General features: G+C 33.0%; 3 protein-coding genes and 1 long non-coding RNA gene across 4 annotated transcripts; 2 read left to right on the plus strand and 2 right to left on the minus strand.

Moving 5' to 3' along the window:
- Nucleotides 1–8: 8 nt before the first annotated feature.
- On the minus strand, nt 9–1375 carry LOC108777109 (uncharacterized). Its single transcript, XR_001940813.1, has 3 exons — nt 1224–1375; nt 245–332; nt 9–170 (listed from the first exon to the last, which is right to left on the minus strand). It is a non-coding gene; the product is annotated as an uncharacterized LOC108777109 (long non-coding RNA).
- Nucleotides 1376–3271: 1896 nt separating this feature from the next.
- Nucleotides 3272–6548, plus strand: Cdc6 (Cell division cycle 6). Its single transcript, XM_018543901.1, has 5 exons — nt 3272–3606; nt 3769–4118; nt 4588–5541; nt 5691–5902; nt 6267–6548. The coding sequence occupies exons 2-5, from the start codon at nt 3839–3841 to the stop codon at nt 6498–6500; spliced, it is 1680 nt and encodes a 559-aa protein (XP_018399403.1). The 5' UTR covers nt 3272–3606; nt 3769–3838; the 3' UTR covers nt 6501–6548.
- A 1740-nt stretch (nt 6549–8288) lies between these two features.
- PGAP5 (Per1-like protein PGAP5) lies at nt 8289–11935 on the plus strand. Its single transcript, XM_018543903.1, has 9 exons — nt 8289–8384; nt 8487–8629; nt 8931–9001; nt 9154–9294; nt 9770–9937; nt 10442–10527; nt 10926–11048; nt 11120–11260; nt 11657–11935. Exons 1-9 carry the CDS (start codon nt 8289–8291, stop codon nt 11822–11824), a joined length of 1137 nt encoding a protein of 378 aa, XP_018399405.1. The 3' UTR covers nt 11825–11935.
- A 378-nt stretch (nt 11936–12313) lies between these two features.
- TM9SF4 (transmembrane 9 superfamily protein member 4) lies at nt 12314–20739 on the minus strand. Its single transcript, XM_018543888.1, has 10 exons — nt 20673–20739; nt 19751–20001; nt 18853–18999; nt 17668–17823; nt 17309–17583; nt 15550–15768; nt 15311–15468; nt 14803–15062; nt 14327–14510; nt 12314–14062 (listed from the first exon to the last, which is right to left on the minus strand). The coding sequence occupies exons 1-10, from the start codon at nt 20673–20675 to the stop codon at nt 13823–13825; spliced, it is 1893 nt and encodes a 630-aa protein (XP_018399390.1). The 5' UTR covers nt 20676–20739; the 3' UTR covers nt 12314–13822.
- Nucleotides 20740–21599: the final 860 nt, after the last annotated feature.

Below are 21599 nucleotides of genomic sequence, written 5' to 3' on the forward strand. Positions count from 1 at the left end.
TCCTCCAATTAAGTTCTGACTTGAGTAGTTGATGTATTTAACCAAACAAGATTTACATGTACAAAATTCTCTCAACGCGAAAAACGTGTCCATTGAAGATTCATCTTCCTGAGGAATTTCAATCAGTCAGGAGTGTTCGTCGAATGGTGAAACGTCGGTTCTCCCCACAGCTGAAACATTACATGGCAAAATAAGAATGATATAAAAATAATGTGACTATGATTCAAATAAAATATACACCTACCAAGATTGTGGAAAGAAACTGCTTATTTAGACCTCGCACGCATCTTCCTCCTCTTCCGCTTTAGCCTCCGCATCCTCTTTTTACGCCACTGCAAAATAAGTACATTATTAACTTCTTCTGAAATTTACAGCTTTCTATTGATGAATTTGAATCATCCATACAACATAGATTATGTTGGCAAATTTGTGTTCAGCAGCGAAAGCAGTTTTACAACTATTATAAAATTCTCTAATTGGTAATTGCTTTTTGTTTTTTATAGATCTAGATGTGTAAACCAATTGTATCAAAGAATTTTACAATAGTTGCAAAGCTACTTTCTCTGCTGAACACAGCCAATAGATCTGTTTTTTATTCCTGCACTAGTTCAGACAGTACAGAAAAAAAAATAGACCTATTATAGATTGTGTTCCAATTTTATTACTGCCAGTGCTGAAAATGCTATAGTTTATATTATGTACACTATAGATTTTCAGTAAACAGTCAATTTTAGAACAATGAAAAAAACTTCTATGAAAAACCTCTATGCTGTATTTGCTGGGATATTTAGTTTATTTTTTTATATCACTCATTTTTCTTTTTTTCTCTTCAACAGGAAGAAAAGAAGATGAACGATGCAAGAAAAAATTTCATCTGGAAAAAGACCTATGGATCGATGTTACGTTATGTCGATTTTCTAGGTTCTAAGACAATCCAGAAGATGGGAAGTTGAGGTTATGTATAATAGAACAATGTGCGAAGGACAGGAAAAAACGCACAAGTACCGCTACAAAGATAACGACAAGCCCGTGTTAATCACTCAGATTGTCATTACGAAGCGAAAATATCTTTGGCAGCGTTGATGTCATGTAAACAAAATTAATCAGACCTACCCAAGAGATGGAGGTCATGCTTCGGCAACTCAAAAATTTTATTAGGTGAAATAATCTCGCTTATATTCAAAAGAACGCGATAATCATTTAAAAAATCAATTATAGTTTACCTTAGCTCTCATCTCCTCCTTCAAACGAGCCTAGATCCGTTCGGAATAGCTAGATTACTTTGGATTTTTAATCAATCACCTGCGAAAATTTCTCAAGCTAAAATGAACGACGCAGAAGTGGCAGAACGACGCTGGACGCACGAAACCAACAAAGAAGCGGAAACTAAAGAGCGAACGCGAATACACATGCGCGGCGCTGCGTTATTTGACGCGCTAGGGACTTTGCCCAGTTGTGCTCAAGTCCCTAGGAAACAGATTCTCTGATTGCGTCTTAATCTTAAGCCTTGTGTCCACGATGCTAGAACTTGGACCGAGTTCTAGCATCGTGGACACAATTAAAGCTTTATCCTTGTTGTCCATTCAAGTTAACTTTCTGTAAAAATTTATTGAGCCTTTAATTTTTGGTGCTGAGTGTATTATTAAAATTTGAGAACACACACACACATCTTTTTACATCATAAGTACTTACGAATTGTGTTGTCTGAAATTGTAGTTTCAACCGGACGATTTTGCTTTATTTTTAATCACAGTTACAAATGTACTCGCTTATGCCTGGTTTATGCTTCGGTCTTAAGGTCTTAATCCTAAAATTCAGCCAATAGAGCTGAAATTTCAGTTAGAACTGGCAGCTTTAAGCGGGGAGCACAGACTTTTGCATAACGCATAAACCATATACATAAAGAATTTGATTGGTCCATTGACTCATGCATAAGAAAATGGACCAATGAAATTCCTTATGCATATGCTTTATGCGTTATGCAAAAGTCTGTGCTCCCCGCTTTATTGGTTGAATTTTAGGATCTTGGGATTAAGCTTGAAGCATAAACCAGGCATTAATCAGTAAAAATTATTCTTTAAGTTTAATGATACTATTTAACTATCACGTAATTGTACAATATTTGAAATAATAGAACTCATAGCTCGCGAATCATGTTACTACTTATATATTTGTCTTTATTTTCAGATTATTATTATGCAAGCAGACAATTTTTTATTCATGTATTACTTAAGAAATAAAGGCAGTATTTATTTTATTAACTTTGTTATTATTTATGCAACACAAATATGCAGAAAAGTCAAATGTCGACATTATTCATAATTTTTTCTTATAAGATATCTTACAAGCACAGTATAAGTACATATACAGTATAGGTCGACTCTGTGTCGGCACCTTTGATCTGAAGAGAAATGGTCGGCCATGATGTTGAGTGTGGACAATTTGAATACTAATCTATATATATCGCACACGAATATCCGCTTCTTTTCTTCATATTTGATGCAATGCCCGCGAAAATGGCTCGACCGGTCTCCGGGCGCCTGCATCTACGGCGTCGTCACGTCGCAATAACGCGCGTCATGAGAGCCCTAGTCGTCAAAAGGTGCAAAATGACGAACAATCGAGATCGAGACGAGCTCATCCGCGGACACGCATCTGTGTGGTGCGATGCACAGTCGAAGTCGGTAAGACTTTCAAAAATATACAATGGAAAGCACCCGAACCAAAACGTGTCCGTAACGGTTGGGTGGTACTCGTCGGAACTGACTTGTAAATATTTGTCAAAAAAAAATTCTAGAATTTCAATAATCCTAGTTTAGAATTTCCAGTATTTTATAAAATGTATAATATATTAAGAGTAGAATGCGTGTAAAATATTAGAAGTGATAAATGATAATTTATGATTAATAGTAAAATTGTTATTCTATTTATTTCTCTTGCGTATCCCACTTTCTTCATGTTCCGCCGTTCGGAACGTCCGTTCCGGACCGACAAGGGGCGACAGGCGGCGCATTCCGCTGTTCCGCACCTGTTGTTTTCCCGCCCGTTTAAAGTCCATCCCGCCAAAACTGCAGTCGCAGCTGAGGTGCGCGGAATTTATTTGTTGCTCGGTGAGAAACGTATTTCGTCGCGAATCGGCGGACAATCGTTCATTAAATGTGTTAATCGCTGACGTTGGCAAAAGGACTCTGTACACGGTCAGTAATACTGTCAGTATCAACGAATATTGACAATATTATTGATTGTGTGTGGTTAATGGATTGACGTAGAATATTGACGATGATTTGTACTTAAATACATGCTTTTTCCTTAAGATCCATGTCGTCATAGATAATAATATACGTCAAATCACGTCAAACTGAAGTGAAATATTATCAATAATACCTGATCGTATAAGATTACAAAAACTAATGTATACTATCAGTAATACTGACTCAGTATTATTGACCGTGTAAGGAGGCCTAAATCTTTCAACGATTGATTAACGAATATTTCGGGAACTTTTGGTAACTTCAACGTAGCATAGCAGTGACACGCGCGACCGAGTCGAAATCGTTCTCGAATTCCACGTGAACGTCGTCACGAAGGGCAGAAAATTCCAAAAGGGTGTGTATAAATTTGTATAAATCTCAAAGAATCTGCACCTCTGTTGCAAACTATCTGTGGAGTTGACTGAATTCAAAATGAGAACAATATTTAATTTTATTACAAAAATTATATGTCTACTAAGAAGTACCATACATATAACTATGCCGTGTATCTTTTTAGAGTCAGGGTATCGATCTAGAAAAAAGAAAGATTTGTATTGCGTTCATTTCTGCCGGTTGTGGTGAAAACGATGTCGAGCAAGCAGACTACCATTTCTTTTCCAGTAAAAAAGAAATGTAGTTTTTACGGTCACAAGAAGGAAATAAAAGAGGATTTCACTAACGCGACGGCAAAGGACATATCGTCAAGGTATGTCCCAACCGTGAAGAAGATTGTTACTTTGACCAGCAGTGAATCTGAGTCTGATTCAGATATTGAGAATACAAAGGAGAAGCAGAAGGTAACAAGGGAAAGAAAGATTGAGAATGCAGGCCATACACCAAGGCGACGAAAGTGTGACAACTTGAATGGTAAATTTACACAGGAGATATTATTTCTTATTTTATTTAGCCTTCCAGAGCTGATTCCAAAGACTGTTTTCTTTTTTAGGAAATTTAAACATTGTTCTATCTTTCCTAGTATTTAAAGCATAACAAAGAAAGAACAAACATTAACGTTATTTTACAGAGAAAGAGTAATTTTGATTTCTGATAACAGAAATTATTAGTAAAAATGATGTCTGAATTATTTTTAGTCATCAGAATCTTTGTTATTTAAATGATCATTGCTTAGTAGGTTTAAACTCACATCAGCTCTGGATTAAAAGTAATAATTAAGAATTTATTTTGTAGATAGACTATTTTACAATTGTGACTTTCTTGTTTATTGTGATAATTATGCAATTTAATTTTGCTTTATATACATTATAATTATATTTATACTAGGTATTAGTATTTTACATAAGGTTGTTGTCAAATTATGAATTATGTCTTATTCCAGAACAACACACTCCTAGTCCACCAAAGCAGAGAAAGGAAAAGCTGGAGTCTTCCTTGACGCCCTCCACTCTTTTCAATAGATTAGTTCTGTCTCCAAAGAAAGAAGGCAAATTAACTCCCAAGCAATTATTTAACTCTTGTCTCTCCAAAGAAGAGGGCGAGTTCATTTCTAAGCCAGTAAGATCTAACAAGTACCAGAACGCGCGTAAATCATTGCACGGTTCCATAACCGACAACTTACCTGGAAGAGAAGAGGAAATAACTAAGCTGCAGAAATATCTTCTTGAACATTTAGATCAAGAAACATCAGGTTCTTTGTACATTTCTGGCCCTCCGGGCACTGGCAAAACCGCGTGTCTGTTCAAGATCATGCAACAGCCGAATATAAAATCGAAATTTAAAATGGTTTACATTAATTGTACCAGCATGAAATCCGCGATTGCCATTTATACCAAGATAATTATGGAACTGTCCTTATCCGGCACGGCAAGGACAGGAAAAACTCTTATAGAAAAGTATTTAGCATCCAAACATAAGATGATACTCTTGGTATTGGACGAGATAGATCAGTTGGAGAGCCAAAAGCAGTCTGTACTGTATTCCATATTTGAGTGGCCTTCCAAACCGAATTCGAAGCTGATCCTCATCGGAATCTCCAACTCTCTGGATCTGACTGACAGAATACTACCTAGACTGGAGACCAGATGCGAATTAAAGCCGGTGTTAATGAACTTTGCCCCTTATTCCAAACAACAGATATTTAATATAATATCTGCGAGACTGAATGAGGCAAACGCGACCAACGTTTTTACTCCGGCCGCGATACAATTTCTAGCGGGTAAGGTAGCTGCAATTTGTGGGGATATCAGGAAAGCCTTAGATATCAGCAGGAGGGTGATCGAATTAGCTTCGTTGCCTCAAGTAGCAGATGTGCTACGTCCGACGAACGATAATGGTAATTAATGTTTATGTGACCCGATATTAGAATGTAATATTAATAAAAAAATTATTATGTTTATTAATGAAAATTATATGACTAAGAATGGGATAATTGGTAATTAACATAAATAATGTAGAAAATTTAATTTTCTATTTTTAATCTAGATACAAATGTATCGCCCTCAAAGAAGGAAACAGAGACAGTGGAGAAGCCGGTTGACTTGAAGGAAGTGGTGACAGTTTTAAATGGAGTTTATGGAGGCATACAGAATCTCAATAAAGAACAGGATACATTTCCTCTTCAACAAAAGTTGTTAATTTGCTCTTTATTACTTATCCTTAATAAAGGAAAGAATAAAGAAATCACTATCGGAAGAGTAAGTTCATTAAAATCATGCATTATACATAGTTACAATCAAATATTTAAATATAAATTAAATTTTTATGATAATATAAATTAAATTTATAATATATCAAAGCTCTGCTGAGGTAAATTAGTTACGCCTTTTTTTTTTAACCAAAAATAAAGTATTTTTACATCAATATTCAGTGTTTAACTAAAAAAGATATAATTTATTAGATTGATAAATATTTAAATATAAAATTATTGTATTAATTATATTTAAATGTAAAATTAATTGTATTCATTAAATTTTAGTTAAATTTATACTTGTAAATATATAATAAATTTTTCATACATGTCATATGACATTTTTTCAAACAACGTTTTATTCTTTACAGTTGTACGAAGTGTACAGAAAGGTTTGCAAGAAGCGTAACATATCCGCTGTCCACAATTCTGATTTTGTAAACATGTGTTTCCTCATAGAAACCAAGGGTATTTTGCGAGTTGTCGGCAAGAAAGAGCCACGTTTGTGCAAAGTAAACCTACAATGGGATCAAGAAGAGTTGGACACAGCCTTGCAGGACAAGCAGATGATGGCTGATATAATTAACGACGCAAGTTGCTTGTAGAATCATTAGGGAAATTTAATGTTACATTGTTTTCTTAATTTATTTTGTAGCGCCTTTATATTTTGTGTATACTTTAACGTGTCTTGGTTATTACCAATTGACTTTTATATTGTTGTCAAATCATCACTTTTCTATACATCATTCTTTTAAGAGATAGATTTTAACGTTAGCATGATGTTAATTTAGACACTTATTGTATCGCATGAGACTGATTGTATTTTATATACTGTGCATTTTATACCGTGTTGAATCTTAGAATTTATGCGGAATGTACGCGAGGCGTTTGATATCGTAAAATGGAAGATATATTTTTGACAATTGTAAGTGAGAAACGTTTAAGTATAAGCATATTTATATGTATATTAAATAAATTGAAATCTAATTCTTTCGCCAGCATTCTTCTATTATGTTTATATTTGATACAACGTATATGAACACTAAAAAGATAAGGAAAACATATCATATTGATGATGAATTCTATATATATTTTAGATTTCAGATGCATCTCTAAAGTAAGACCAACTCTAAGAAGGAAAAGAAAGACATTAAAAAAAAATTTAATAATTAAATTTGGATAAATTTTTATAAAAATTTTTGTAATTATCAATGAAACACATGAATAATTATATTATTAAATTTGTGAATAGGCCTAGATATGTATTTGAAATACTTTTATTTAAAGCACAATTTTTGCGATAAAAGTATATTTTGTATTACACACAACATGAAAGTATTAGTCTGGATCTACAATAAGTGTTTTAAGTCTTAATCCGTAAGAAATTGCAGTCGAACGCGAGGAGAATAATTAACTGTTATTCGTCTGTTTCTTATGGCTTAAGGCTTATAAATCTATTTTAGAGCTGAGCTTATGTATTTATAGTATTTAAAATTGAAAGATTAAAAAATTTATATATTTCGTAATTTAAATAATAAAATTAATTATCAAGCTTAATGTTTGAAGTACAAAATACAAAACACTTGTATACTTTTATGAAATATAAAATTATAAAACATTTTCATGTACCCCGTTGAAACAGAAAATATAGGATACAATTGTCTTATAAATACCACTTTTCAAATAAAAGCATTTTGATTACATGTCAATCTGTTTGTAAATAACTCGGACTGCGTTCCATTTAACGCTTACAACGCTCGTGGAATCGTTCCATGAGTTCCATCCAGTTCCATCCTGTTTATCAAATGTCAAACAAGGAAAAACTGCTCGAGTGCCGAATGCACCTAACATCAAATTTAAGGTTATGTTAGGTCATATTTAGGTTAGGTTAGATATTCTCTGTATTGTTTACATCAGGTTTACTTTTGTAACTAAATTAGTATCCATTTTCTATATTTAAAATGAAATAGATATAAATGTGTTTGAAATTTGGCGAAAGCGGAAAAGAAAATTTTAGTGCAAAAATAAAAAAATAATCAATATACGTAATATTATATCTTGTATGATCCGAGAAAGCGAGACAGAGAAAATACGGCTTAACTATAAAATGATAAATGTTGTACGCATGTGCTAGAAAAAGTGAGAGGTTGATGTCTGCACTGGTCTGCAGTCTGCAGTATCTCCATTGATCTCCATAATTGATTTCGATTAACTTAATGTTTTCTGCAACTTTTGAAATCCATCAGCAATGATCAACAATACAGTAGTTTTATGTTAATTACATATATGATTTACACACTGCACAGCAGTCAAGAAATGACATTGTCAGAACTATAAATATAAAATAAAAAATTGTATTTAAAAAAATGTATAAGTTTTGAGGAGTTTCAAATATGCTGCGTTTCAGAGTACTTCTCAATGTGGGTTTAGCTTTAGCATTTGTATTGTTGTTCTGCGAATATCTCATATATTACGTGGTGCTTATACAGGTGAGTTATCATGATGTTTCTGTGTTATGCAAAAATATATCCTGCTTAGGAACAACGAATTTCTATTCTTGGTGAAAACTTTGAAATTGCTTTGATTTTTAGTGCGAATGGCCCACTCTGGACCCTCGGAAAGAAAATCCTGCTTTACATAGAGAAGCATCAGACAAACCTGTCAAAGCTATGTTTATAGCGGATACCCATTTATTAGGTTCCAAACAAGGCCACTGGTTTGATAAACTACGAAGGTTTGTACGTCTAAGTCTTTAATTTCAACTATAGGCCTGTTTGTTTTAGCTAAACTTCTTGGTTTATCTTTCCTCTTTTTCTCTCCATGTTGGAAAAAAGAGAAATGATGAACCATGCAAAAAGTTCAGCTAAAGAGAACAGGTCTCACATATTCATGGCATCCAGTGATCCTTGAATATCTTTGGATGCTTGAATTTACTAGCCAGATTTCAATGGACACCATGATATTAAATATTAAAGATTTTTTTATATAATGCATTTTTGGATATCTACTGCAAAAACTGATATATGTTACTTTAGAGAATGGCAGATGTACAGAGCATTCCAAACAATGATGACATTACACCGAATGGATGTAGTTTTTGTATTAGGTGAGTAATGCTTTAATATATTATTGGTTGGAATTTGACAAAAGTTCACTAAATTAGATATTGGTTTTTTTTTCTTCTAATTAAATTCCAATCTAATCTCGATCTCTGATACAGTTTAAAGACTTGCTATTTCATTATCTCGTAATATTCAGGAGATGTTTTTGACGAGGGCAAATGGTGCGGCTCCGCAGAGTTCGAATACTACATAAAGAGATTCCATTCCCTATTCTACGTGCCTAAAGACACGCGTATCTATGTCGTCGCTGGAAACCATGATATGGGATTTCATTATGGTATGGCAAAGAATATATCTTTAATCTGTCTTGTACAATAACAAATCCAGTACAATTTTTTGTATTTAAATTGAATATGAACCATTGAATATAAACATCACACGTGATGGAATTATTTTTTGTCAAAAACTAAATTAAATAAATCAGTGATCAGGCTCAAAGACTGATCGGGTTGACATAGAAATTATAATGCTTTTTATACAGGTATATGTGCGTGTATATTACATTAATTAATAAATTAAATTAAATTAATTAGGTTGAAATTAATTGATATAATATAATTATCTATTATATTATATTGAATAGTAAGTTTTGCTAACCATTAATATTGGACTTTAAAGAATAAAAATGCATAAAACCTAATAAAACCCTAAAAACTCTTTTACAAAAAACCCCTCAATGATTTTTCAAATCCTGATACAAACATATATTTTGACAACATATTTCTGGCTGAACTCCTGGAATATGCTTTCAGCAATTACGCCGTACCGCAATCAGCGTTTTATTAACGGCATGAAAAGTCTGAACGTGCGACGGTTGAGTCTAAGAGACAATCATTTCGTGCTGATCAACAGCATGGCATTAGAAGGGGACGGTTGTTTCCTGTGTCGACCGACCGAAATCGCAGTGAATAAAATAGCCAGTGAGCTATCATCCGTGCGTTCTTATACTGCACTCAGAGGAAAACATAGTGGTAACAATCACAAAGGTGACAACAATACAAGTTTTCTTTTTATGTAGAATTAATGTAATGTTTTCTATATGCAATAATGATAAAATAGCTTCAACTATACAGATAAATTCTATATATAAAACACACACTTGCGAGTTATTACCACTATGGTCCGTATTCATATTTCACTTTATTAATAAATTTGGCATATAATCTGTGCTGTATATATTATAGAATCTCAAAAATAAATACGCACATTTATCGATAAAAACGAGATGTAAATGAATACGGTTCAATGTCTTCTCTGAGTGTATTATGCCTTTCCGTAACTGATTAATTATTAAACTTTGTGGCCCGTATTTAGAACGTGCTTACAACAATGTTACACATATTATAGAATTTCAGAGATAAAAGCACGCTTTTATCAATAAAAACGCGTTCTGAATACAGGTCTATGTGTGTATTATATTGCAGAGGATCTAAAATGTGCGAGAAGAATCGGCAACGATTGTCATAATGTCAGCGCGATTTCCAGATACAGCAGGCCTATATTACTGCAAGTCAGTCTTCCTGATTCGTAAATAAAATATTTTCACAAATAGTATGGGAACTAGCAATTCCGAAGAATCGCAAGACTTAACTTTTAAAGTTACCTAAGAAAAACGTAACAAATAGAAAATAGGAAATCCTGGAGTAACAGTCGAAGCTGGATCTTTTAATGCTTAACTAATTCAATGTAAATTAATATATACTATATATGTACATGCATATATACCATATTTGTTGTTGTATTCACTGCGCGCCGCAATTTTTTCGGACTTAAACTACTGAAATAATATCATAATTAAATTTTTGATACTCAATAGGCATCTATTAGAGAGCTCTTATTATGATAGAAATCTGTACTTGAGAAAAAATTCCATTTGAAAAATTAACAGAACTATCGTCTCTTCTCTAGCATTATCCGATGTATCGAGAATCAGATGAGATCTGCAACGAATTGGATCAGGCTCCCGATGAGTTGAAGGCCATCAAGTTCCGAGAACGTTGGGAATGCTTGTCGAAAGAAGCTTCGGAGCAGGTACATTTGATAACTTCATTAAATAGCACAACCACGTATTTCGACATTAAGGTGAAACTCGATTTTTGTAGCTTCTAGATATATTGAATCCGCGACTGATCGTCGCTGGCCACACTCATCACGGCTGCAGAAGGATACATCGGGATGACATTCTGGAATTCACAATCTCATCTTTCAGCTGGCGCAATAAAGTTAACCCATCTCTCCTAATGGTAAAACTTAACTTTGAGATTTTCTTAATCAACAATCAATTCTTCATTTTTGAGAATATTATAACTTCAGCTATAAAAAGTAAAGAAATAAAAATGAAGGGATACAAAAATATCGTTATAATTTAAGAAGTATTATTTATTATTGTCAAAAATAATATTTTGATGATAAATAATATTCCTCAAACTTTTTATTATCTGACTTCCAGGTATGGAATTATTTAAATAACTATTTAATGATTCTGGTATTAGATAGGAATTTTCAGAAGAGCTTAACTGAATTTTTTATATTAATTAACGGAATTCTTTATATTTTTTATCATTATGGCTTTCTTTCGATGAATTAGTTATCCCTAATCCATTGGAACACAATATATCCATGAATTATTTCTGTTTCAGGGTACTTTCACTCCCAGCAATTATTCCGTCTCCAAGTGCTACATGCCCGTGGAATCTACTGTGATTGTTATTTATACATGTAGTCTCCTATGCATACTGATATATTTGATTATAAAACTCAGGCCAAGACGGCACGCATACTCGCGTTTGAGAAGATGCCTTGACTAACTATTACAATACGTTCGTACGCGAATGAACGTATAATAATTTTATACAGAGTGTCCCGTATCTTTTCATCAATATTTCAGAGACCGATTTTTTTTTCAAGGCTCTATTGAATAATAATCAGTCTTTTTTTAGATCTAAAAAACGCCTAAAAAATAAAAAATGTATTTTTTTGGCATTTACCAAAATTTTTTGTAAATAATGATTACTTTTAAATAAAACAATTAAATAAGTAAATCGTTTACGATAAATATTTCATTTTAAATAGAATTTATTTACCTTATTTTATTTTAGAGAGGTATTTTATTTTATATTAGATTTGATTTATTTATTTTTATTTATTTTACTTTATTTTATTTCATTTTAGATAGATATTTATTTTGTGTTGGATAAATATATTTTATTTTATATTATAGATTTTATTTTATTTTATTTATTTATTTATATATCCACCCTTTTATTGATTTATTTATTATTTAATATGAAAAATTAGAATAAATTTTTAATCGGGAGAATGTATAGCAAGTGCGAGAAGTCCCATGGCATGCTACGCTCCTGCATACTCGTGCTCTCTGATTGATCAACTTTAATCGTCAATAACTTGGTAAATAATGGTCTGAACCAAAACTTGTGAAGGAACTTTTAGTTCAAAATTTCATCTTCTTTCACTCTCTGAAATATTAACGAGACACTCTGTATACAATGCAAATTCTGGAGGATACAATTGTCAAAATTAGGACATATCTGTATACATTTTTCGTACACGCTAGCCATCACGTATTATTTACAACAATAATAGTATAAAACACTTTGTGATATATTGTTAATTGTAACGATGTCAATATCTCGATGTACATAGAATTCTATTACGGAGAACTCGAGACACATTTATAAAAGGATTTTATATATAAGTATCGACGTAAGTGTACCATAAAAGAAATGACAAGTCGAGTCTCAGCGGAACTGGGCGCGCTGCAGTTTACGATAACGACATCCAAAAGTTGAAGAATGAAAATATGTACTTGTACTGAAAATGTAAATATTACAAATTATATTATTATTAATAATATACTGCGCTTGTTATTATAATAATGATCGATTGACAGTTGCGAAATTGTATGTTGTGTTCTTACATAAATAAAACGATAACTCTTTAGACTGGCTCATTTTATCGGCTATATAATACTTTCGCACATTGACTGTTACTAATATCACATTACTTGAATATTTTTATAGTTTCTTGTTTTTCGACAAGGATCATTATTGATATAGCCAACATTTGTGGATCAGATCGATTATTTTCTCTCGTGTGTGTTTGTGTCAAATCATAAGTACTTACGGAAAAAACCTAAAAATTATATAAATAAAATAAATTTATTACTATACACTGATATTATTACACTGAAGCTCCGCATTTGTGCCTTCCTCATACGCGTATTTTATATACACATTTACAAGTATAAAAAGTTGATCTTTTTCCTATAAAAAAAATTGCGAAGTTAGTTTTCTCTTAAAACAAAGATTTTTAATCTTTTTCTCTTCGCTGAATATTTAGTTTAAAGAAAAATGAATGAAAAAAAATAAGAGGAAAACAAAATATGCTATCTTGAAAATGTGCTTTCAATATTCATTTTTTTCCTGTTATTTTTAATTTTCATATTCGCGATGGTTCTGCAAATCCTGGGCGACGAACGTGGAGCTTGCACTCATTATAACAGATGCAACAGAATAAACAAATAGAAACCTTAATGTCAATATAATCAAATTCGTACACGTTAATCACAAAATTCTGTGCAACGGTCGCAGTTTCAAAATTTCGTGGAAGATGAAATGCATCCATTGAGATATTCATTTCACTTATCGTTCTACACAATACGAAATATTAGCTCTTTGCTTCTTTGTCACTCCTTCTCTTCACTCGCTCTCTGTCTCTCCTCTTTCTCGCTCGGTTAAATTAAAAGTCTAAATTTATTCGCTCGCATTACTCTACTAATGATTTGACTAGTCTATCTTAACGGCCGCGTATATCTTCCTGATGAAGGCGTATGCGGCGAAGAAACCGATCGTGCCGGTTAATAGCCAGAATGTGAGGACCATAAGCGCGGTGTAACCGAAATACATCAGAGTCGGCACTAACTCGGTGATCTTTAGTTTGGTGACGAAATAGAAAACAGAATACGCCAGCACGTATACTGCGGATCCACCGCTCACGATAAAGCTGCGCCACCACCACCTGTAATCCTGGAATTAAGACATCACAGCATGAAAATAAGAACATATCTATATTTTTCATATATATATATATATATCTCATGTACAAAGAAATAGAAATTTTACGAATCAAGAAAAGTAAGAGATATATTTAAGTCTAAACTGTAAAGAATAGAACATAGCAAATCTAAGTTCAAAGTCTAAATTAAAAATAATTCTTACGAAAAAAGAAATTAAATCACGTTGAATATTAAATCAAAGAGATTTTTTTTGTAATTTTCTCATTATACTTACTTCGCCACATAACTGGAAGTAGACCATGACTATTGATATCTGCGAGCACGAAATTATAAGGATACAGAAAACAAGGAATAGAAATCCGAAAAGATAGTAAAACTGATTTTCCCAGAGCGCAGTTAGGATGAAGAAGAGCTCTATGAATACCGCGCCGAATGGTAAGATTCCAGCCATTAGAGTGCTACAAGCAATATTTCCTTTATTAATATTTAATAACAGAAAATTATTCTGTTAATTATATATTATATTAATTTTAAAGAAGCTAATATATAAATGTACAAATATATTTAGACGGTAAAAGCGACCAAAGTTTTTATGATTAATCGAAGAAAGAGATCAACTTACAATTTACATTAAAGTCGCGAACAGGAGTGCACACAGAATATTTAATATAAAAATACTTCAGTGATTATTTCTATTATTAATAACGTGAAGTAATAGAAAAATCGATTAAATTATCTTCCCGGACTTACCACAATATTGGATTCATATACCATAGCTGGTCAGGAACTTGTCTGGGAATTTGATTCGTTCTAACTGGATGCGTAAAGGGCTGCTTACGATAGCCGAAAAAGTAACCAAGATAGACAAGAGGTAGCGAGATGCCAAACCAGAGGCACAGCAAAGCTACCATCGTGGTGAAGGGCACCGCACCGGAACTGTGTTTTCCCCATATGAAGAAATTTAGGAAGAAACACGTCGTGAAGACTATACCCGGATAAAACGTCGCTGTCTGCAATACTTATACGTTAGAAACTAGGATATACTATTATTAATAAATTTCGTTAATAAATTGGGGGAAAATATAGATATGTTAATTGTGTAGAAAAATATATTTGCGTTATACGACTAATGTCCGTTTCTACCAATATTAAGACTTAATTTTAATCTCTAAAACTAAAGAGAGATTAAAGTTAATCTACACTGATAGAAGTGCATATAATTCAGGTCTTATTAAATAGATATAGTCTATATTTTTACCAATAAAGCGGCTTTTCTCCATTCTCGACCCCGCATAGTTTTGTACAATCGGGCCGAGAAGTAACCGGCAATTAAACCGGAGAACACATACAAAAATATCGCACAGGTTCCCAAAGCTCCTCGACTCGCCGGCGACAACATTCCCAGCATCGCAAAGACTGCAGAGATACAGATAGATGTAAATAAACATATACTCGCTATACTCTACGTTGCATTGATAAGATTCAATATATTCCTACATATCGTAATCAAAGCCATGAAAAATATCTGGATGCCGCTGCCGATCACGGCGGCGAATAAGCGTGAGTTGCTGGGTGGTCGAAATACATCTCCATGGACCAATTTCCAGCCTGACTCCTCGATGGATTCATCCAGACCTCCCAGACTGTCACTCTCGCCCGCATTGTAACGAGCTATATCCCTTCTGAGCGTCCTTACCATGATCATCGTAAGAATTCCTGCAACAAATACATATTCAGAAATTAACATTTTTAATTATGTAAAATACAGCAAAATTATTGATATTTTTCAATTACATATTTATATATTCTATTTTATTATTTATATATTTATAGCCCCCCAAGCGCCTGATAAATAACAATACATTTTCATGCAGATTGAGTGAGATATCCTAAAAAATTTTTATTGTACCTTTTTTCTAAGAACTTATTCTATACAAACTTGCAGGCGTATTTCTGAATATTTACGAATATCGCAATTACATTGCGATTTTAGCCATATGCAATATTCTAGCTATGTAAAATATGTGTAGTAGACACAATAGACATATAATAATTCACTATGTTGTTCTGTGTCATCTGTGTCTCTTACAGGGTTGGCATTATTTTACCTACTCCAAAAAAACTTCTGTGTTTTTCTGGGTTTTACTCGCTTAACAAAATTCGAAATTTGTGGATATTTTTGAATTTTATTGAAATTGTATTAAAGATTATACAATTTAATACCAAATTTTCTTTTAACAAAAATTTGTTTAGGCATTAAGCGGTAAATTATTCATATAAATGTTAATATATATATATTTTATGATATATAGTGTCATTATTTCTTTAATTTCACTATAAAAATGGATTTTTATATTTGATAAATTTATCACTATATAATTTACAAAATTTTTTATAATTAATTTTATTTGAATACATAATTAAATAATGATAAATACAACGTAAACTCAATTTTATTTTAAAAATCCAACTCCCCTCCCCAAGAAAAAAACCCCAATAGTACCCAATTAGATGAGCTTTTTTTTTTAAAAAGTCCGGATTTTTTCCAACCCTAGTCTCTTATTAGAAAATAATATAGAGGGCAAAGAGCCAATAATGTAACAAAGAATTTTAATTTAAATCATGAAAACGATAATAATTACGAAGAACATACGATTCGACGCCGATCGGTGTCATTCTCAATGTTACAGTGAGTATATTATAGATATATTTTTCGCATTCTTCATGTAATGCTGCGAGTCGATTAAACCAGAATAAATTAGTCGTAGACAAATCAAGGTAGTATGAAAGTGTGTAATATTCTAAAAAGTGACCGTTAATAAAAGAAATTAATATTAAGTACATGCAAGTTAACGATATATATAAATATAATAATGTACCTTATCAATATAAAAGTTGAGAGTCCATTAATAAAAAGAGAGAAAAACGCAGAGATAGTAATCCACATCGTAGTAGCATAAGTGGTTTTTAAATTTTTGAAGCAAATTTGCAAGAACAGCTGATTTCGACGAAGTCAGATAACGTAATGTCAAGAAGGAAAACATACTGAGAACAGAGGATGATAAGAAGGGGAAAAAAAGAAAATATTAGGAAGAGCTTATTGAAAAAGCTCTTGGGAACTCTAGGCCACGATTCAAATCCCGGCAGAAATGTCTAATTTTTTTTTTTCAATTGTAGTCGCTTACAGTAAATTAGATTTTCAATGCTGGTAGTGAATTTAGAACACAATGATAAACATCACAATCAAAATTCTCACCCGATAAAAAGAAGACGACCATAAGAGAATTGATAATCGAGAACCAGTGAATTTCTACATCGCTCATGCCAAGATACACGTCCCATCTACTCGCCCAGCTGATATCTGATTGTTTCCACTCCACCGAGTATAGAAAGAGAAGGCTTGTGCCCTTCGGATTGACAAACTGCGGACTCGCCTCGCTCGGTAAAATACAAGTATTCCCGTCGAATGTTAACTGAGATGTGTCAATAGATCGAGCTTCCACTTCGAATCCGACTACTCTAAACTCGTTTCTGTAAATAAAATAATCGTTTTTATTATAGGCTTTCCTCAATTCTGTAAACTCTCTTGTAAATATGTACGGAATAGATACTAACTCGCCGTGTTTGTGATAGCTTAATTTTAGCTTAAGATAATTGTTGATGTACACTTGATCATTCATAGTTCCGCCTAAGCGATATCCTTGATAAACTACCACGTTATTAGTTTCTTTGTGCTTCGTTTTAGTAGCCGCTGGTAGATTATCTATTAATCTGAAAAAATCTAGAATGTAGACGACGCAATGCATTTTCTTGTTAAGATGGAATCACATCGATACTCGATTTCTTGAACGATAAGCATGCACGCTGCCTGCTCTGATATACTAGAATTTGTCTATGCATTAAGCGCAGTATACGTAATTTGTGTTTATTATTACTATGTTGTTTATGTTCATATTATTTATATTTATTTCTATGTATGTTTAAAGGGATACTACACTGAGAAAAAAATTTATTAAAGTTTAATAAATATTTCTTTAAATAGTAATTTTAATAATAATTCTTTGAATAAAAAAAAATTATTGAAATTATTTGTCAAGCCGATTTAAAAAACGTTTTAAACAGCGAAGTTTCAACAGTGCTAGGTTCAAAAAAAGAGTTGTACTACTTGATGCTAGTATTCCTTAGAAACACCGTTGAAGTTATACTGATGTTACACTCTAGTGTTGTGTTTCTAAGGAATACTAGCATCAAGTACATCTCTTTTTTTGAAGCTAGCATTCGATGGTAAGTGTTCTTTTACTTGGAGAACTGAAACGTCTAAGCACGCGATGCGACGCGCTCCAAAACACTTGGCGGCACTATAGCGTTTCTTATGATATATGCACTAATTTAGTTAAAAAAAATTTTTCGTTATAAAAATTCAATTGCTACTTATTTTTGTGATGACAAAACACTGAAAAAGCAAAATTCTTTCTTCAATTTTTTGAAAATTTTATCGTAGTCATAAACCTTAAATAAAAAAAATGATAGTTAAACCAAACTAATGCTTCTTGTATCTAATAAATATGTGTTTACATTTAGTAAATATTTCGACTATTCAAAGAAATATTTATTAAAATTTAGTAAATTTTTTTCTCAGTATATTACCGCTACTTTTGTCATATTCTATCTTTATCATTTATCAATAAAATAGGCGTCTGTCCAAACACACTCAAAGCAAGCATAGAAACATGCATGTTTATTATTCAAGAATCGAGCATCCTGTGATCTCAGCTTTACGTATAATAATAAGATTCTAACAAGTGTACGAAATATTCATGCTGAATCATCTGGATAACGTGCTGGGAATTAGCTTCGTTCCAAGTCATCAACTTGGATGGTTCGTGGCACAGTAATCTGCAGATGATATCTTCTGCCATTACAACTTCATATGGAGTATTCACTATTCTGAAAAACAAAGATAACTATTAAAACTATATTTTCACTTTAACAGGCTCGTCATTACCACATTTGAGATCCAATTCAATATATCTTAAATTATTAATTTTTTTATACCTTTTTATTTTTAATTATCTACATAAATTGGTATTCATAGTTGATTCTTATATCTACACTGTTTTAGGTACAATTTTAAGATGTCACAAATCTCAAAGAAATTTAAAATAAATTTTAATAATAGGAACTGATTATAAATACCGGCTTTAAATTCAGTATTATTTTTTTTAGTTTTATACAAAGTTACATATCAGTTTTCTTATTTTTAATTCTATTTTTAACTTCAATGAATTTTAACTATTCACCATCTTTTTTAAAAATGTCACAGACAAATTGTGTCATAAACGTTTTATCTAGATCTTTTTTAGTGCTTATTAAACATATATAAGAAAGTGAGGTAGTTACTATGTTAGGATCCATACATTTTCCATGTAGTCATAAAATTGTTAAAAAATTGAAATCATTAACTTTTTCCAAATATAATAAAACATAAAATTATATATAATATATATTACATCTCAGCGAGAAATGACAATGGAATCGACATTAAATTGATGTCGATTTAACATTGAAATCATCAAATCAACATCAAATTGACATCTATTTCATTGTCATTTCTCACTGGAATATAATTATGTTACATAAAATAATTATGATAACAGTTTTCTTTTTAAATTAAATGTTTTCTTTTGGAAAATCTCACCTGTCACCACGCAACACCTCTCCTAAATTCTCAGATTTATAAATGAAGGTACCATTCTTGGGTAAACAAAACGGAAGGGAATAATATTCGTATGGCAATTGTGTATGAGTGCTAGTCATCTTGACTGCTTTAACGTCTATCTTCTGGCCTTTCTTGAACTCCACTGGAGCAACTCCAGGTACATAGAAGCCATTTGTCTCTATCAGGAGGCACATTATCACTAGCACGGCACCATTCTTTTGTAATCTTCCCTGTATTAAAAGATGTTATTAATTAGCACAAAAATAACAGGCAATAACATTACAAGATATTAAATCTGATTAAACTAGGAATGTGTAGAAAATGAAAAAAATTATTCTTAAGAAAAACTGTCTCATCAATATAATAATAATAAAATAGTATTAAATAAAAGCTTATGCAACCAATGTATAATAATAAAGCCCATTTTTTTTAGCTGAATGTCTTGCAGGTTCACCTTTCTCTTGTTTTCTTCAACAGAGAGAAAAAAAGCAGAAAGATAAACCGTGTAAGAAATTCAGCTAAAAAGAACAAGCTTATAAAAGTCCTTTATAAGTAGAAAAAAAATATTAACGAGATGTCAAATTATCGTTTTTACGGTCAGGTTTACAACGGACCTATAAAGATCCAATGGCAAGTAATCGCGATACTGTAAACATTTACAGTGGAATGAAATATCGAAGTTATACGTGTTGCGCGGAAAAATTGCGGGGAAGGAACGCATGACGAGCGTCGATTAGCAAGAAGTGATCGACGCCGCGAGCTGTCATTCTAGTTCTGAGAGAGATTCATTAGCGAGTAAACGCGCAGAAGAAACGACAGCCACGGCGAGGCCATGTCATGTCATGCTCGGCCACGTAGATTCTCCGAGGGATGGATTACGAGTGAATTAGGTCACACCTACCATTCTACGCGATTACTACGACTCTTTTGGCAAGGGTGCGCGCCACGGTGTCACTCGTAGTGTCTCTCGCCCTCGATCTAAGCCGCTGCCGCCACCACAAACAACACCAACTCCTTTACTCTACTGTCAGCACTCAGCAGTGCCAGCCCCACACCCCCACATCTGCCTCAGCGATCCATCCACAGTAAAGTTGCTACTGCGTGTGCGCCCGCGCGCTGACCTAGCTGCGGCGGAGCAGAGAGAAGCTTGAAAAGCCATGCCCGATTATCCGGAATTTAGCTGTTACTTTATTTTGAAGCGCCTCTATGTCCACAAGCCGAAGACATTGAACTACGTAGCCAATGTCCACAATCCCGTCGGTTAATGTCCACGAATTTTGAGGTTCTAGTCTTGGTTCTGGTCAACGATTTCGGTCGCTTAGGGCCAATTTCACCAACATCGGTTAAGCTAACCGACGATTAAAGTGTCAACCGTGATTGGTTCATTCTGGTCAAAGACAAATGCGATTGGATAATTCCATTGGAATTAACCGTCGGTTAGCTTAACCGACGTTGGTGAAATTGGCCCTTAGCCTATTTTACAATAGGTCAGGAGCTGTTGACTGTTGTCGCATGTCGTGCAGTAAGAAATTAATCAACAATCATGGTCGATTGCAACCGTCAGGCTGACTTTTCATGCGCAGTACGCTGCAACAGCGAAATGTTATTACTGGTTAAAAATCTCTTTTGTGAAATGACGCACTTCCAATCAGTTCTCGAAAATTTGTATCACATGACATTTTGCTGCCGTAGCGTGCTGCACATGAAAAATCAGCTCAAAGATGAAAAGTCAACTTCAAGCGTTTAAGCAGCGGAAGCAGCAACCAATCAGCAAAGCGATGTGAGCAGCGGCGTGAAAAATATTTTCTTCGCCATTGGCTATATCGTC

Source organism: Cyphomyrmex costatus, unplaced genomic scaffold, assembly GCF_001594065.2.
Source record: "Cyphomyrmex costatus isolate MS0001 unplaced genomic scaffold, Ccosl1.0 scaffold408, whole genome shotgun sequence".
NCBI classification, from domain to species: Eukaryota; Metazoa; Arthropoda; class Insecta; order Hymenoptera; family Formicidae; genus Cyphomyrmex; species Cyphomyrmex costatus.